This window comes from Nomascus leucogenys, chromosome 22a, assembly GCF_006542625.1.
Source record: "Nomascus leucogenys isolate Asia chromosome 22a, Asia_NLE_v1, whole genome shotgun sequence".
Taxonomy (NCBI): Eukaryota; Metazoa; Chordata; class Mammalia; order Primates; family Hylobatidae; genus Nomascus; species Nomascus leucogenys.
Window position 1 is genome coordinate 6678221 of NC_044402.1, and position 16650 is coordinate 6694870.

Sequence of the window (16650 nt, forward strand, 5' to 3'; positions counted from 1 at the left end):
TGCTCAAAAGTCACTTGAGGTTTCTGCTTTGTCTGACAATTCTCTGTGTCTGCAGTTTAACCCACTCCCACTCCCTGACCCCCACCTATGACCCTGAGGGAGGAAAGCAAGACTCACTGGTGTTTTTGTGCAAATCTGGCTGTCAGGGGGAATGCTGGGGCTCTTTGTTTGAGGGGTGTAGGCCCAGCTTCCTAGGATTTTTCTCAAAGCCTGAATTAAGTCCAGGCAGATGAAGCTGCACAGCTCACCTCTGCTGCAGGGGTCCCATGAGGGTAAGTGGACGGTCACCCAACACTATGGGATGAGCGAGGCTTTCTCGCTGTGTGCAGCCGCTTTCTTCTGGGCCATTTCCTGCCCTCGAAGGCCTTCAGCTTGGCCTCCCGGGCTGGCTTGCTGGCAATCCCGGGTGCAGGCGAATGACTGGACAGGGCTGGTTCAGGCTCCTTCCCAGGGCTGGTCACTGCAGGGTTTGCCATCCCTGTGTGAGAGGCAGCCAGTTGTGAGTCTGGACCCAGCACAGGCTCTGGGGTCAGATGGACCTGGATGTGCATCTTGACTCTGCCACTTACCAGCCCCGTGACCTAGGGCCCCTCACTCAACTGTGATGAGACTTAGTTTCTTTTCTCTAGAGAACCTGGGTTAAAACCCACTTTCCAAGGTGGCTGTGAGCATCCACCTGAGAGCAAAAGGCCAACACTGGCACGTGTGAGCTGTAGCCATGTTGAACACACCAAGGTCAAAGACAAAAGATGACAGTTCAGTATGGCGATCAGTATGAAGCAGATCTAAATACAATGCTGTGGAATGCTGAGGGGATTAGACTTGGGCTGGATCTGAAAAGATATTTTATGGGGAGAGAATAAACGGCAGGTATTCCAGGAAGCAGGAATGGCACCTGCTAGGGCATGGAGGTGTGAAAATGCGCTGCCCAAAGGGAGGCACCGAGGGTGAGCGGGCAGCACATGGGTGTGTGTAAAAGGCAGGCAGCAAGTCGGACCGGATCGCAAAGGCTGGGGTGCCTGATACATCATCCTGGGTGTCAGGGAGGCCCCACCAGCTCTGTGATTTGGGAAGATCTGTCCCTGGTTCTGGGGCGGGTGGTAGCAGAGGTGGTGGCATACTGTCTTGGCTCTGTGTGTGGTCCCCTGGGATTCTGGCATGCTTTGGTGGTTGGGATGCAGCCGGCTTCCGGGTGGGGGCAGTGCTAGGTTTATCCTCTGCCAGGGAAGAGAGGCCCTTTGTTGAGAGTGCTGAGCGAAACCCTGCTCTCTGGAGGGGGCCCGGTGTGGAGGGTGGCATGTGGACTGTGGAGTTGGAGTGTCTTCCCAGGTCTAGTCCTTGTCTTGGTGGGACTTCAGGAATTCTGACCATGAGAAAACGCAGAGAAAGTCCCAAGTTCCGGTCTCTGTCACCTCCCATGTACCCAGTGCCTACTGCATGTGGGTCCCTAGTTGGGGAATTTTACCACGACGAGCCCTCATCCTACAGCAAGCGACCCAGGAAGCCAGGTGTTGTTTTCACTGTATGGATGAGGACCCTGAAGCCCTGCGATGTCCAGCAACTTGGCCGAAGTGTCTGGGTTTTGAAGTGGGTCTGGAAGGAACATGGCTCATGCTGGCAGGAGGCTGAGAAGACTCCCGGTCTGTCGGATGTCTCGGCCGCTGGCAGTCCTGAAGTGCAACTTTGCATTAGTCACCATGTTGCAGGCTGGTGTCCAAGCAGTCCACAAGACCAGCGCAGTCCCTGTCCTCAAGGAGCTTTGGAGTTCAGAAGATGAATTTTAAATAAATAATCTAAGGCCAATAATTTCTTCTTGAGCAACTTATCCAAGTTCTCTGGGCTTCCCTTATTTCTTTGGTCAATGGTCACTGTGTGTAGAGTTAGGTGGGGTCTAAATGAGGTGATGTGGATAGGAGGTCTGGCGTCATGTGGGTTCTGAACCCCCAAGTTGAGTCAAGCCCTTGACTTCTTCTCTCTCCCAGCACCCTGAACTTCTCCTAGCACCACTCATAATTTGCATTAAATAATGGAGTGGGTTACTGGGGGGTTCCCTGTCTCCCCCTGGAGTGTGAGCTGCACCCTTAGCTACCAGCGTAGTACCTAGCAGATGAAGGGGGCCCAGATCCTGTTTGTTCGGTGAATTAATGAAAGTCAGATGTAGACAAAGTTCTCAGCAGAACACACAGTGCTATCAAGCTTATTCAGCCCAATCTATTTTGATCCCACATTTACTGGATTTACATCTACTGAGATCCAGGGACGGCAAAGAGGTACAGGCATGCTTTATTTGGCAATGACTGCCTGGGGCCTGGGGTTAAAGAGGAGTCCAAGGCCTGGAGGGAGAGTGCGGGAATGAACTGGCAATGTCTACCACAGGCCTTGGTGTGGGGGCAGTGGCTTTCTTAGCTAGAGGCTGGCCCAGCACATTACCATCAGAGGAGACCATGTCTTACTGGTCATAGTACCGCTGCTATTACCATCAGCACTTACACCCCTCAGTGGGCCACTTGCTTTGAAAGGTTTTTCTCTTCTAAATGGCATCTATTATTTTTGCCATGAGATAATCAGCATGATTTCATGGAGTTACTGCAGTTCTAGCCAAAAGCAACAAATTTTGACATTTTCGTTAGTACGTGGGCTGAAATGAAAGGTAAAATACTGAGGCCCAGGTAGCTAGCCCCATCCCTGCCCAGAGTGTGTCTGCTGCTCTTCTGACCCAGCGTTTATCAGAACAGCATAACAAGAGCACAGGCTTTACCGTGGGCAGCTGTGCAGCCCCAGATGGATCCCCTATCTCTTCCCGTCCTCAGTTTCTTCATCTGTAAAATGGTCATCATGACATTGGGTACTGCAGGGGTTGTTGGAGCAGCATGTAAGGTCCTTGGTGTGCTTAGCTCAGGCCTGGCAGGTGGTAAGGATTTTATAAAGCTTTCTTGTTACCACTGTGAGTATTATTTCCCCAGTTCCGCCTTTGTCTTGGAGAGAGCTGAGGTTTCACGGAATGCATTTGGAACAGGCAGGGATGGTTATCAATTCTGCAGATGGCTGTGCCCAGGAATGATAGAGACACGAAACTTACATAGACCCCTGAGGTGCCCAATTGACATCTCCTTTCTGACATCATGAAAGAGGATAGTTTTTAAATGAATGAGGAATCTACACATCTGAGGGATAACACTGATAATTATGATCATTTTGGAACTGTGGAGATGACATCTTTAGCAGACGGATTCTGGAGGCAGACTGAAACCAGCCATCTCCTTGGGTACTGGGTACCCTGAAGTCTAGAGCGGGGAAGGGAGCTGCCACAGGGGGCCCTGAGATCTGGCTTCCCATCCCTGGATTCAGCCACTTTGGTGTCTGCCTCACCAGGTCCCCAGTGACGTGTCGCTCGCTCTGTGAAACGTCTCCCCTTCTCCTCTCCAGGGTCAAGACCTGTGGTGGACCTGACCGGGTTCCATCCAGGCATCATCAGTGCCTTCCACTGGGAGGACACTCACAGTGTGTTGGGAGAACCTCCTTTGTGGCTATTTTCATTGTGAAACAGGCCCGGACGATAAATCCCTCAGGTGGTGCTGTGTGCCGAGGCGGGGCTGGAGCCCTGCTCAGGCGTCAGGAAGCCTGAGGAGGGGCGTGGCCTGCCCCTTTCTGGCCGTGCCACTTTGCCTCTCTGAGCGTCAGTTTGCTCACGTGCCAGCTGGGATGCAATTTTCGCCTGGCCCCCCTTGAGGCCACAGTGAGCAAAGATGGTGTGAGTTAATGTATGGGAAATGCCATGCCTAGTGTAAAATGTTTTGCAACCTGTAGAGGGGCCTGTGAAACCAGGACCCAGTTCCTACTTTAGCCCCCCAACCTCAGGATATCACCCCGGGCCCTGCTTGAGTCGAGGGGGTGTCTCCTTGCTGCTCCTTCTCGAACAGCAGTGGGCCACTAAATCTTACCCAGGCAGGAATGCCCTTCCCTTTGGTATCACTTGGCCTTAGGAGGACCCCTATCAATTATGGCCTTTTCATTGCATAATAATTTCAATTAAAGGTGTGTTTTTTATTGAACATCTCTGATACCTTTATTGGTATTATTAGAGTAGCCAGCTTAATAAGGAGGAACAATTATTTAAATGCTCATAAAAAAGCCTAATGGCAGAGGGAGAGTCACATTTCATTGCAGGAGTCCAGCTGCACGTCGGTTCCTGAGCATCATAATAAAAAACGATGTTTCCTCAATGTTTGCAAGTTTCTGCTTCCCTAGAACCTCTAATGCATGAGGCAGGCTCCATTAAATGTCCTCCAGGGTTTCATTATTGCTGGAGTTATACTGAAAGTCATCGTCATCCCTGAAATATCCATGGCCAGGTACAAGGATGGATAATAAAAAAACAAAACGTGCAAAACCCATCGTGACGCCTGCATAGCCATGTGCGATTTATAGGCTGTGCCCACATACAGGAGCTCATTCGGTCTCCCCAGCCCTCTCCGGAGCCAGGTATATTATTCCCATTCTACTGATGAGGAAGTCAAGCCTCAGAGAGGTTAAATGAATTGACTGAATTCCTCCTTCTGGGAACACCAAGGCAGAGGGGTATGGACGCACTGCTGTTGTCCAGGGTTCTCATGACCCAGGGTATTGCACTTGAGAAAGACATCCTGGGGCTCTGTCTAGAGCCAGTGGAGCAAAGAAGATCCAGTGTGGGTTTCTGTCAATGGATACAAAAAATGTCTGAGAGAGGAAGAAGGATGGAAAGAAGCAAGGGAAGACGAGGCCTTGGGTCTGAGTCACCAAGCGTGACTTAGTGAGCAAAGTGTAGCTGACATTTCTAGGTCTGTGGGCCAGGTTTGATGTTGCTGGGTAAATCGCTTCTAAATAATCTAGGCCTTGACCTATCAGTGGGAACCTCAGCAGCCTGTCTGGGCCGCTAGCATAAAGTTGTCACCCCTCTCCACTGTGCAGCCTCCAGCTCACCTGTGGGCAGGTGGCCCTCAGTTCCTGGAGGGGGGTGACAGCCAGGAAACGTCTGGTCCCGGGAAGGGGAGTGGGCCAGCCCCCAGTCAGAAGCAGCCTGCTCACCAGGGGTCTTTTGCTGCACTTAAAAATGAGCCGTCCGAGACTGCGTGCCGTGTGTTTAAAATATTTAGCGAGTTTTCAAATAGAAAAATGTTCTGAGTGGCTCTTCAAAGACTTTCTGACATTGTTCCATTTCTAAAAGTGAGCAAGCCTCATGCTCAGGGCTACTTCTGGGCAAGAGAGAACCATGGAGTAATAATAAGGAAATGAACATTTTATTAAAAAAAGAAGGGAGGGGGGCCTGGAAAGAAAGTTGTCTAGGGTGGGCCTCTGAGGGCTGGGTGAGGTTTAGGATATCGGAAGGCTTCAGATCCTGTACTGCAGGCCATAGTCTGAAGTGAAATCTTGCCATTGTGCAGAGGGAAGTATTGCAACCAAAGCGGTTCACGGACACGGGTCCAGTAAGAGCTTCCCGGGCAGGACAGGTGGCCCTGAAATCCAGCCTGATGAATAAACATCGCTCTTCTCACCTGATGGTGAATTATGGACAGGTAACACCCTCCCTATGTTGCTCCAAGTTAGTTTTAGAAGTTTTTTTTTTTTTTTGAGATGGATTCTCGTTCTGTCGCCCAGGCTGGAGTGCAGTGGGGCGATCTCAGCTCACTGCCACTTCCGTCTCCTGGGTTCAAGTGATTCTCCTGTCTCAGCCTCCTGAGTAGCTGGGATTATAGGCATATGCCACCACACCCGGCTAATTTTTGTATTTTTACAGAGATGGGGTTTCGTCATGTTGGCCAGGCTGGTCTTGAACTCCTGACCTCAAGTGATCCGCCCCCTTCGGCCTCCCAAAGTGCTGGGATTACAGGCGTGAGCCACCGTGCCCAGCCGGAAGCATTAAAAACAAACAAACAAGAAGTGGAAACACTTGAGCTCTTTAGCGCTTGTAGCTACCTGACTTCCAGTAACTGCCCTTTTGAGTTGAAAAACCTGTGACTTGGCCATTTCGCCTGTAGAGCCGCCTTCACTGCTGGCCTGCCTAGGAGCTCTGCATTTTCCTCTGATAGCCACGTTCTTTCCTCACCAGCCACAGAACTTTCTAGAAAATCTGTGGCCACCCAGATCAAGAAACAGGAAGTGCTTTGGAGCACTTCCCAGGGAAACAGAGATGATGAAAAAGAGATTGGGGGAAGGGAGGTGGCCTGACTTGAAAACGTGAGGAACTAAAGCGATGGAAAGCTGTGAATTGATTAATTAGAGTGGCTGAAGGGCGGTGCAGGGTACAGGAACCATCTTTAATTTGAAGATCTATAACCGTGGAGGAAGGGGCACTTCATTTGTGTTATTAGCTCCTGTGTCAGAAAAGGACGTTTATCTAGCTTCTTTTTTTATTACTTATTTATTCTGCCTTGTTCCCAAAAAGGGTGTGAGGAGTCGTCTAAATATGGCTTCTGGCCAGCTCTCCTGTGAGGCTCTCTGAGCTAAGGCATGCTGTTCCCCAAGTACAATCACTAATAAGTGCAGGACAGAAATGCTGCCCCCAGAGAAGCTGGGCACTTCCTCTGTTCGCTGAGAGTGCACAAAACAGGAGGGCTGTGGTGTTGGGGTGGCCTTACAGGGAGAATCGCAGCCACCCAGGGCGTTGGGAAGACATCCCTGCCCTATCTGAGGTGGGGAGGCTTCCCCTCAGGGGCTCCTTCATGGGAGAGCTGAGTTACCTGGATGACTAAGAGAGGGAAATGACCCAGATACCCTGGAGAAAGAAGACAGCCTCAGAGGTGCTCCTTGAGCTGTTTTTAAAAGAGGGATGAGGCCGAACTTCAGAATTCCTTTTTCATTTCTGTCCTCCCTACCACCGTCTTCTCATCACCAAACACACAGAATAGGAGAGGAGAGGGAAGGAATCCCTATGTAATGCCAAACTCGTAAAAGCGTGGCTCGGTTTCTAGTGTTGGTGTCCTGGGCCAGCTGGTTCTGAGGTCGCGGGGGTACTCTCCACCGTGCCCCTCGGACAGCAGGAAGCCTTCCGTGACGTTGCAGGCATGGGATGTCTTGGGGAGGTCCCGGCCCCTCAGAAACTGGCAAGCCCAGTTTCAGACAGAGGCACAGGCCACACTCAAGACTGAAGCCCTTGGATGGAATTCAGAGTATTTGGTCCCCGAGTCACTTGATTTTTAAAAGATGGTTTCCAAATGAAGGTTTATGTGCCTATAAACACTGCTAAGAGTGCAGCCTTCCAGAAACATAATTAGTGGGTAGAAAACAAAAATGCTGTCTGCCTAGGATTTCAGAAGGCCTGTAATCGATTGGTGGAGAGGGTAAGACAGGGGACTGTTTTCCCCACTTCCCACGGCACCTTACCGATATTGGGAAGGGTCATTCATTTGCATGTTTGACTTCACCAGAGCTTGTGGCTCCTGTACTTTAGCATCTGCGTTAAAATCTTCCAGGCAGATGAAAGTTTGTAAAAACAAAAGGGATCTTTCAAGATCTCGCATGCCGTCTTCTGCTGAATCTGAGCTGGGATTCTTGTTCCTCTTGCTTCCCCAGCTAGTGAGTGCAATGCTGGAAGACGGGTCCTGTCTGCACCGTCTCTTTTATGCAGAGCATTAGGAGAGGTACATGCTGGAAAAGCAGCGAGCTTCACCCACAGGTGCAGGAGGGCACTTGCAGGATGGGTTCTGGAGGAAATGTTCAGCCTCCATTTTGTGATTGGCTCAGTGATGGACAAAGACTATGACGTTTTGGCGCCATACCACGAGTGTTCGCTGCAATTTGCTGCCCGTGTCACCAGAGCCAGTTGCTAACACATCAGCATTTGCCACTGTTCATCCTGACTGCCCTGTCAGATGTGAGGATGTTCTTTCGTTGCTTAGTATTCTGGCAGAGGACTTTGAAAGACTCATTTAGGCCAGTGTGCCCCCGCCTTCCCTGGGGTCTAGAGGTGGAATTCCAAGTGGTGTTTGGGTGTGTGTGTGAGGACACGGGGTGGGGGCAGCTGTCACAGTAGTAGCGGGTCTTCACAGCGTGTTAAATTTCTTCTGTTCCTACGAATCCATATTCAGGTGTACAGTGCTTTCTGCACAGACGGTAGTGTAGGAAACACGAGAATTTCCTATAGCTAAAAATCCCAAACGTTGCAGAGGTATTGCAGCTATTTCTCTTAAAAAAAAAAAAGTTTGCAGGATAGTACAGTTTGATTTGTGTTTCTGTACAACTCCCTGGAATCAAACATTATCAGAATTGGTTGTTCTCAAAGGGGTCGGTGATCTTGCCCCCCTCCCTGGGAAGATTTGGCAAGGCCTGGAGACATTTTTGGTCCTCGCAACTGGGGGAGGTGGACGCTCCTGGCATCTATCTAGTGGGTGCAGGCAGAGGATGCTGCTAAACATGCTGCAATGCGCAGGACAGCCCCCACCGCCCAAAGAATTAGGATGTAAATGTCAGTAGTGCCTTGACTGAGAAGCCCTGGCCTAGATGGTTTCGGGTGTGGAGCATCCTGGAGGGTTGGGATTTGCCAGGGCTGTTACACAGTCCAGCCTTGACAGAATTCCTACTACTGGATCGTATTCTCACAAACCCGATCTCCCGTGGCCTCGGAGGTAATGGGGATCAGAATCCCTTTCCTTTGGGGGAGCAAGGTGGGCCTTACACAATTGAAGTAAGTCGCTGGCGCCCGGGTGGCCAGGGCTGCCTGCCCACAGACCCTGCCTCTTCTGCCCCCCCAGCCAGGAGGAGACAAGGCCTGGCCTGCTTGCAAGCAGCCCTGCAGCCCCTGTCAGGCAGGGCACTGGGATCCCGGATCAGCCCGGGCCGCGTCCCGCAGGCCAGTGGCCCTGCGGTGCCCGCGCCCCGCTGCCGCTTCTCACGCTGTCTCTGCCTTTCTGTCCGTGTGTTTCCCCAGGTAAAGATGAGCCTTCCAGCTACATTTGCACAACATGCAAGCAGCCCTTCAACAGCGCGTGGTTCCTGCTGCAGCACGCGCAGAACACGCACGGCTTCCGCATCTACCTGGAGCCTGGGCCGGCCAGCAGCTCGCTCACGCCGCGGCTCACCATCCCGCCGCCGCTCGGGCCGGAGGCCGTGGCGCAGTCCCCGCTCATGAATTTCCTGGGCGACAGCAACCCCTTCAACCTGCTGCGCATGACGGGCCCTATCCTGCGGGACCACCCGGGCTTCGGCGAGGGCCGCCTGCCGGGCACGCCGCCTCTCTTCAGCCCCCCGCCGCGCCACCACCTGGACCCGCACCGCCTCAGTGCCGAGGAGATGGGGCTTGTCGCCCAGCACCCCAGTGCCTTCGACCGAGTCATGCGCCTGAACCCCATGGCCATCGACTCGCCCGCCATGGACTTCTCGCGGCGGCTCCGCGAGCTGGCGGGCAACAGCTCCACGCCGCCGCCCGTGTCCCCGGGCCGCGGCAACCCTATGCACCGGCTCTTGAACCCCTTCCAGCCCAGCCCCAAGTCCCCGTTTCTGAGCACGCCGCCGCTGCCGCCCATGCCCCCTGGCGGCACGCCGCCCCCGCAGCCGCCGGCCAAGAGCAAGTCGTGCGAGTTCTGCGGCAAGACCTTCAAGTTCCAGAGCAATCTCATCGTGCACCGGCGCAGTCACACGGGCGAGAAGCCCTACAAGTGCCAGCTGTGCGACCACGCGTGCTCGCAGGCCAGCAAGCTCAAGCGCCACATGAAGACGCACATGCACAAGGCCGGCTCCCTGGCCGGCCGCTCCGACGACGGGCTCTCAGCCGCCAGCTCCCCCGAGCCCGGCACCAGCGAGCTGGCGGGCGAGGGCCTCAAGGCGGCCGACGGCGACTTCCGCCACCACGAGAGCGACCCGTCGCTGGGCCACGAGCCGGAGGAGGAGGACGAGGAGGAGGAGGAGGAGGAGGAAGAGCTGCTGCTGGAGAACGAGAGCCGGCCCGAGTCGAGCTTCAGCATGGACTCGGAGCTGAGCCGCAACCGCGAGAACGGCGGTGGTGGGGTGGCCGGGGTCCCGGGCGCGGGGGGCGGCGCGGCCAAGGCGCTGGCTGACGAGAAGGCGCTGGTGCTGGGCAAGGTCATGGAGAACGTGGGCCTAGGCGCGCTGCCGCAGTACGGCGAGCTCCTGGCCGACAAGCAGAAGCGCGGCGCCTTCCTGAAGCGTGCGGCGGGCGGCGGGGATGCGGGCGACGACGACGACGCGGGCGGCTGCGGGGACGCGGGCGCGGGCGGCGCGGTCAACGGGCGCGGGGGCGGCTTCGCGCCAGGCACCGAGCCCTTCCCCGGGCTCTTCCCGCGCAAGCCCGCGCCGCTGCCCAGCCCCGGGCTCAACAGCGCCGCCAAGCGCATCAAGGTGGAGAAGGACCTGGAGCTGCCGCCCGCCGCGCTCATCCCGTCCGAGAACGTGTACTCGCAGTGGCTGGTGGGCTACGCGGCGTCGCGGCACTTCATGAAGGACCCCTTCCTGGGCTTCACGGACGCACGACAGTCGCCCTTCGCCACGTCGTCCGAGCACTCGTCCGAGAACGGCAGCCTGCGCTTCTCCACGCCGCCCGGGGACCTGCTGGACGGCGGCCTCTCGGGCCGCAGCGGCACGGCCAGCGGAGGCAGCACCCCGCATCTGGGCGGCCCTGGCCCCGGGAGGCCCAGCTCCAAGGAGGGCCGCCGCAGCGACACGTGCGAGTACTGCGGCAAGGTGTTCAAGAACTGCAGCAACCTGACGGTGCACCGGCGGAGCCACACCGGCGAGCGGCCTTACAAGTGCGAGCTGTGCAACTACGCGTGCGCGCAGAGCAGCAAGCTCACGCGCCACATGAAGACGCACGGGCAGATCGGCAAGGAGGTGTACCGCTGCGACATCTGCCAGATGCCCTTCAGCGTCTACAGCACCCTGGAGAAACACATGAAAAAGTGGCACGGCGAGCACTTGCTGACTAACGACGTCAAAATCGAGCAGGCCGAGAGGAGCTAAGCGCGCGGGCCCCGGCGCCCCGCACCTGTACAGTGGAACTGTTGCCAACCGAGAGAATGCTGACCTGACTTGCCTCCGTGTCACCGCCACCCCGCACCCCGCGTGTCCCCGGGGCCCAGGGGAGGCGGCACTCCAACCTAACCTGTGTCCGCGAAGTCCTATGGAAACCCGAGGGTTGATTAAGGCAGTACAAATTGTGGAGCCTTTTAACTGTGCAATAATTTCTGTATTTATTGGGTTTTGTAATTTTTTTGGCATGTGCAGGTACTTTTTATTATTATTTTTTCTGTTTGAATTCCTTTAAGAGATTTTGTTGGGTATCCATCCCTTCTTTATTTTTTTTTTTTAAACCCAGTAGTAGCCTGAGCAATGACTCGCAATGTTAGAGGGGAAGCATATCTTTTAAATTATAATTTGGGGGGAGGGGTGGTGCTGCTTTTTTGAAATTTAAGCTAAGCATGTGTAATTTCTTGTGAAGAAGCCAACACTCAAATGACTTTTAAAGTTGTTTACTTTTTCATTCCTTCCTCTTTTTTTTTTGTCCTGAAATAAAAAGTGGCATGCAGGTTTTTTTTTATTATTTTTTAATTTTTTTTGGTTTTTGTTTTTGGGGTGGGGGGTGTGGATGTACAGCGGATAACAATCTTTAAAGTAGCACTTTGTTTCAGAATTGGAATGGAGATGTAGCACTCATGTCGTCCCGAGTCAAGCGGCCTTTTCTGTGTTGATTTCGGCTTTCATATTACATAAGGGAAACCTTGAGTGGTGGTGCTGGGGGAGGCACCCCACAGACTCAGCACCGCCAGAGATAGGGTTTTGGAGGGCCCCTCTGGGAAATGGCCCGACAGCATTCTGAGGTTGTGCATGACCAGCAGATACCATCCTGTTGGTTTGCCCTGGGGTGCCATGGCTGCTATTCGCTGTAGATTAGGCTACATAAAATGGGCTGAGGGTACTTTTTTGGGGAGATGGGGTGACCTGCAGTGACACAGAAAGGAAGAAACTAGCGGTGTTCTTTTAGGCGTTTTCTGGCTTGACGGCTTCTCTCTTTTTTTTAATCACCCCCACCACATAAATCTCAAATCCTATGTTGCTACAGGGGGTCATCGATCATTTCCCAAGCAGACGAATGCCCTAATTAATTGAAGTTAGTGTTCTCTCATTTAATGCACACTGATGATATTGTAGGGATGGGTGGGGTGGGGATCTTGCAAATTTCTATTCTCTTTTACTGAAAAAGCAGGGGATGAGTTCCATCGGAAGCTGCCCAGCGCTACTTCCCAGGTTTTATTTTTTTCTGTCTCATTAGGTTGGAAGGTACTAAACATTGAACTGTTAAGATTAGACATTTGAATTCTGTTGACCCGCACTTTAAAGCTTTTGTTTGCATTTAAATTAAATGGCTTCTAAACAAGAAATTGCAGCATATTCTTCTCTTTGGCCCAGAGGTGGGTTAAACTGTAAGGGACAGCTGAGATTGAGTGTCAGTGTTGCTAAGCGTGGCATTCACAATACTGGCACTATAAAGAACAAAATAAAATAATAATTTATAGGACAGTTTTTCTACTGCCATTCAATTTGATGTGAGTGCCTTGAAAACTGATCTTCCTATTTGAGTCTCTTGAGACAAATGCAAAACTTTTTTTTTTTGAAATGAAAAGACTTTTTAAAAAAGTAAAACAAGAAAAGTACATTCTTTAGAAACTAACAAAGCCACATTTACTTTAAGTAAAAAAAAAAAAATTCTGGTTGAAGATAGAGGATATGAAATGCCATAAGACCCAATCAAATGAAGAAATAAACCCAGCACAACCTTGGACATCCATTAGCTGAATTATCCTCAGCCCCTTTTGTTTTTGGGACAACGCTGCTTAGATATGGAGTGGAGGTGATTTACTGCTGAATTAAAACTCAAGTGACACAAGTTACAAGTTGATATCGTTGAATGAAAAGCAAAACAAAAACAATTCAGGAACAACGGCTAATTTTTTCTAAAGTTAAATTTAGTGCACTCTGTCTTAAAAATACGTTTACAGTATTGGGTACATACAAGGGTAAAAAAAATTGTGTGTATGTGTGTTGGAGCGATCTTTTTTTTTTTCAAAGTTTGCTTAATAGGTTATACAAAAATGCCACAGTGGCCGCGTGTATATTGTTTTCTTTTGGTGACGGGGTTTTAGTATATATTATATATATTAAAATTTCTTGATTACTGTAAAAGTGGACCAGTATTTGTAATAATCGAGAATGCCTGGGCATTTTACAAAACAAGAAAAAAAATACCCTTTTCTTTTCCTTGAAAATGTTGCAGTAAAATTTAAATGGTGGGTCTATAAATTTGTTCTTGTCACAGTAACTGTAAAGTCGGAGTTTTAGTAAATTTTTTTCTGCCTTGGGTGTTGAATTTTTATTTCAAAAAAAATGTATAGAAACTTGTATTTGGGGATTCAAAGGGGATTGCTACACCATGTAGAAAAAGTATGTAGAAAAAAAGTGCTTAATATTGTTATTGCTTTGCAGAAAAAAAAAATCACATTTCTGACCTGTACTTATTTTTCTCTTCCCGCCTCCCTCTGGAATGGATATATTGGTTGGTTCATATGATGTAGGCACTTGCTGTATTTTTACTGGAGCTCGTAATTTTTTAACTGTAAGCTTGTCCTTTTAAAGGGATTTAATGTACCTTTTTGTTAGTGAATTTGGAAATAAAAAGAAAAAAAAACAAAAACAAACAGGCTGCCATAATATATTTTTTTAATTTGGCAGGATAAAATATTGCAAAAAAAAAAAAAAAACGTTTGTATGTTAAGTCCTATTGTACAGGAGAAAAAGGGTTGTTTGACAACCTTTGAGAAAAAGAAACAAAAGGAAGTAGTTAAATGCTTTGGTTCACAAATCATTTAGTTGTATATATTTTTTGTCAGAATTGGCCTACACAGAGAACCGTTCGTGTTGGGCTTCTCTCTGAACGCCCCGAACCTTGCATCAAGGCTCCTTGGTGTGGCCACAGCAGACCGGATGGGAAATTCTTTATTTGTGTTGAGTGGAAAAAAATCAGTTTTTGTAAAGATGTCAGTAACATTCCACATTGTCCTCCCTGTCTCTAAGAGGCCATCATCTCTAAGATGTCAGACGTAGAGGAGAGAGAGTGAGAGAACATCTCCCTTCTCTACCATCGCTTTTGTAGCGGTCACCACCACCACCTCTCCCGCCCTCACCAGCAGAAAGCAATGCAAATTGAGCTGCTTTAGTCCTTGAGAAATTGTGAAACAAACGCAAATATCATAAAAGGAGCTGGTGATTCAGCTGGGTCCAGGTGAAGTGACCTGCTGTTGAGACCCGTACAAATTGGATTTCAGGAAGGAGACTCCATCACAGCCAGGACCTTTCGTGCCATGGAGAGTGTTGGCCTCTTGTCTTTCTTCCCTGCTTTGCTGCTTTGCTCTCTGAAACCTACATTCCATCAGTTTCCGAATGCGAGGGCCTGGGATGAATTTGGTGCCTTTCCATATCTCGTTCTCTCTCCTTCCCCTGCGTTTCCTCTCCATCCTTCATCCTCCATTGGTCCTTTTTTTTTTTCATTTTTTATTTAATTTCTTTTCTTTCTTCCTATCTGTTCCTCCCCTAATCCTCTTTTTTATTTTTATTTTTATTTTTGTAAAGCCAAGTAGCTTTAAGATAAAGTGGTGGTCTTTTGGATGAGAGAATAATGCATTTTTAAATAAAATACCAATATCAGGAAGCCATTTTTTATTTCAGGAAATGTAAGAAACCATTATTTCAGGTTATGAAAGTATAACCAAGCATCCTTTTGGGCAATTCCTTACCAAATGCAGAAGCTTTTCTGTGCGATGCACTCTTTCCTCCTTGCCACTTACCTTTGCAAAGTTAAAAAAAAAAAAAAAGGGGGAGGGAATGGGAGAGAAAGCTGAGATTTCAGTTTCCTACTGCAGTTTCCTACCTGCAGATCCAGGGGCTGCTGTTGCCTTTGGATGCCCCGTTGAGGTCCTAGAGTGCCTCCAGGGTGGTCCTCCTGTAGTCATAACAGCTAGCCAGTGCTCACCAGCTTACCAGATTGCCAGGACTAAGCCATCCCAAAGCACAAGCATTGTGTGTCTCTGTGACTGCAGAGAAGAGAGAATTTTGCTTCTGTTTTGTGTTTAAAAAACCAACACAGAAGCAGATGATCCCAAGAGAGAGGCCTCTAGCATGGGTGACCCAGCCGACCTCAGGCCGGTTTCCGCACTGCCACAACTTTGTTCAAAGTTGCCCCTAATTGGAACCCGCCACTTGCCATTAGAGGGTCTTTCATGGGGAGAGAAGGAGACTGAATTACTCTAAGCAAAATGTGAAAAGTAAGGAAATCAGCCTTTCATCCCGGTCCTAAGTAACCGTCAGCCGAAGGTCTTGTGGAACGCAGGCAAACCCGTGATTTTGGTGCTCCTTGTAACTCAGCCCTGCAAAGCAAAGTCCCATTGATTTAAGTTGTTTGCATTTGTACTGGCAAGGCAAAATATTTTTATTACCTTTTCTATTACTTATTGTATGAGCTTTTGTTGTTTACTTGGAGGTTTTGTCTTTTACTACAAGTTTGGAACTATTTATTATTGCTTGGTATTTGTGCTCTGTTTAAGAAACAGGCACTTTTTTTTATTATGGATAAAATGTTGAGATGACAGGAGGTCATTTCAATATGGCTTAGTAAAATATTTATTGTTCCTTTATTCTCTGTACAAGATTTTGGGCCTCTTTTTTTCCTTAATGTCACAATGTTGAGTTCAGCATGTGTCTGCCATTTCATTTGTACGCTTGTTCAAAACCAAGTTTGTTCTGGTTTCAAGTTATAAAAATAAATTGGACATTTAACTTGATCTCCAAACTTTGTCCTTTTCTGTGTCTTTTAAAGGTGGGGGATGGACAGCTTATTTCCAAGGGCGAATTGAAGGTCTTTCTCCATTTTCTTCCTGACTCAAATCTTCAAGCCCATCGAGAGGATGACAGGAAGTCACGGCAGGAGGGCCCTGTGGTTCTCTTAGCTCCTGTGCAGCAGTGTGATCTAGAACAGTGGTTCTCAGGCCAGTTGCACGTGGGAATCTTCTGGGAGCTTTTAAAAATCTCAGGGCCCAGGAGACATCCCAGACCAATTCTGTCAGAATCTCTGGAGGCAGGTCCCAGTATCAGCATTTTTGAAAATGATCCAGGTGATTCTCCTATCCAACTGAGCTTGTGAACAAGTAGTTGAAGAGAAAATACACTTGGCTAGGAATGATTAGACTCAAGTTGAGCCTAATTCAGCTCCCATTTTCTCAATATCCAGGGAGAGCTGTTGTGAGCCATGGAGGGATCAAAATCCAGGGAGAAGGAGACCCTGCCCCAAGAGTCTAAATGACTCTGTGCCCTTGGGCAGGTCCCCTTGGTTTTCCCATTTATAAAATGAGGTTGATGAATTTTGTTAAAACTCATTCACGGGGGATGATCAAAATCAGGCCTTGCAGAATGAAGTAGCTTTAACTCGGTGTTTCCCAGTGCTGGCCCTGGAGCAGCCAACAAGATGGGGTGGAAGGAGGCAGGGCTGTTGGGTTCCAGTCACACTGAGGCATGAAGACACCTTTGGTCTTCTCCATGTGAGCAACAGAGAGGCAGAGTCCACCCCTGAGCATGAGGGAACAAAGGGCCCACTGGGTTTTCGACCATTCTTTTTCT

General features: G+C 49.9%; 1 protein-coding gene across 4 annotated transcripts in view; it reads left to right on the forward strand.

The window, feature by feature from the left end:
- Window positions 1-15826, forward strand: part of BCL11B (BAF chromatin remodeling complex subunit BCL11B) — a 103443-nt gene extending 87617 nt beyond the window's left edge. For 2 of the 4 annotated variants that reach the window (XM_030803447.1, XM_030803448.1), the window contains exon 3: window positions 8903-15826. In XM_030803447.1, the coding sequence (XP_030659307.1) occupies window positions 8903-10947 (2045 nt within the window). In that variant the 3' untranslated portion in view covers window positions 10948-15826. The remainder of the gene's footprint in view (window positions 1-8902) is intronic. The other 2 variants (XM_030803446.1, XM_030803445.1) reach the window with 1 other exon arrangement.
- Window positions 15827-16650: the final 824 nt, after the last annotated feature.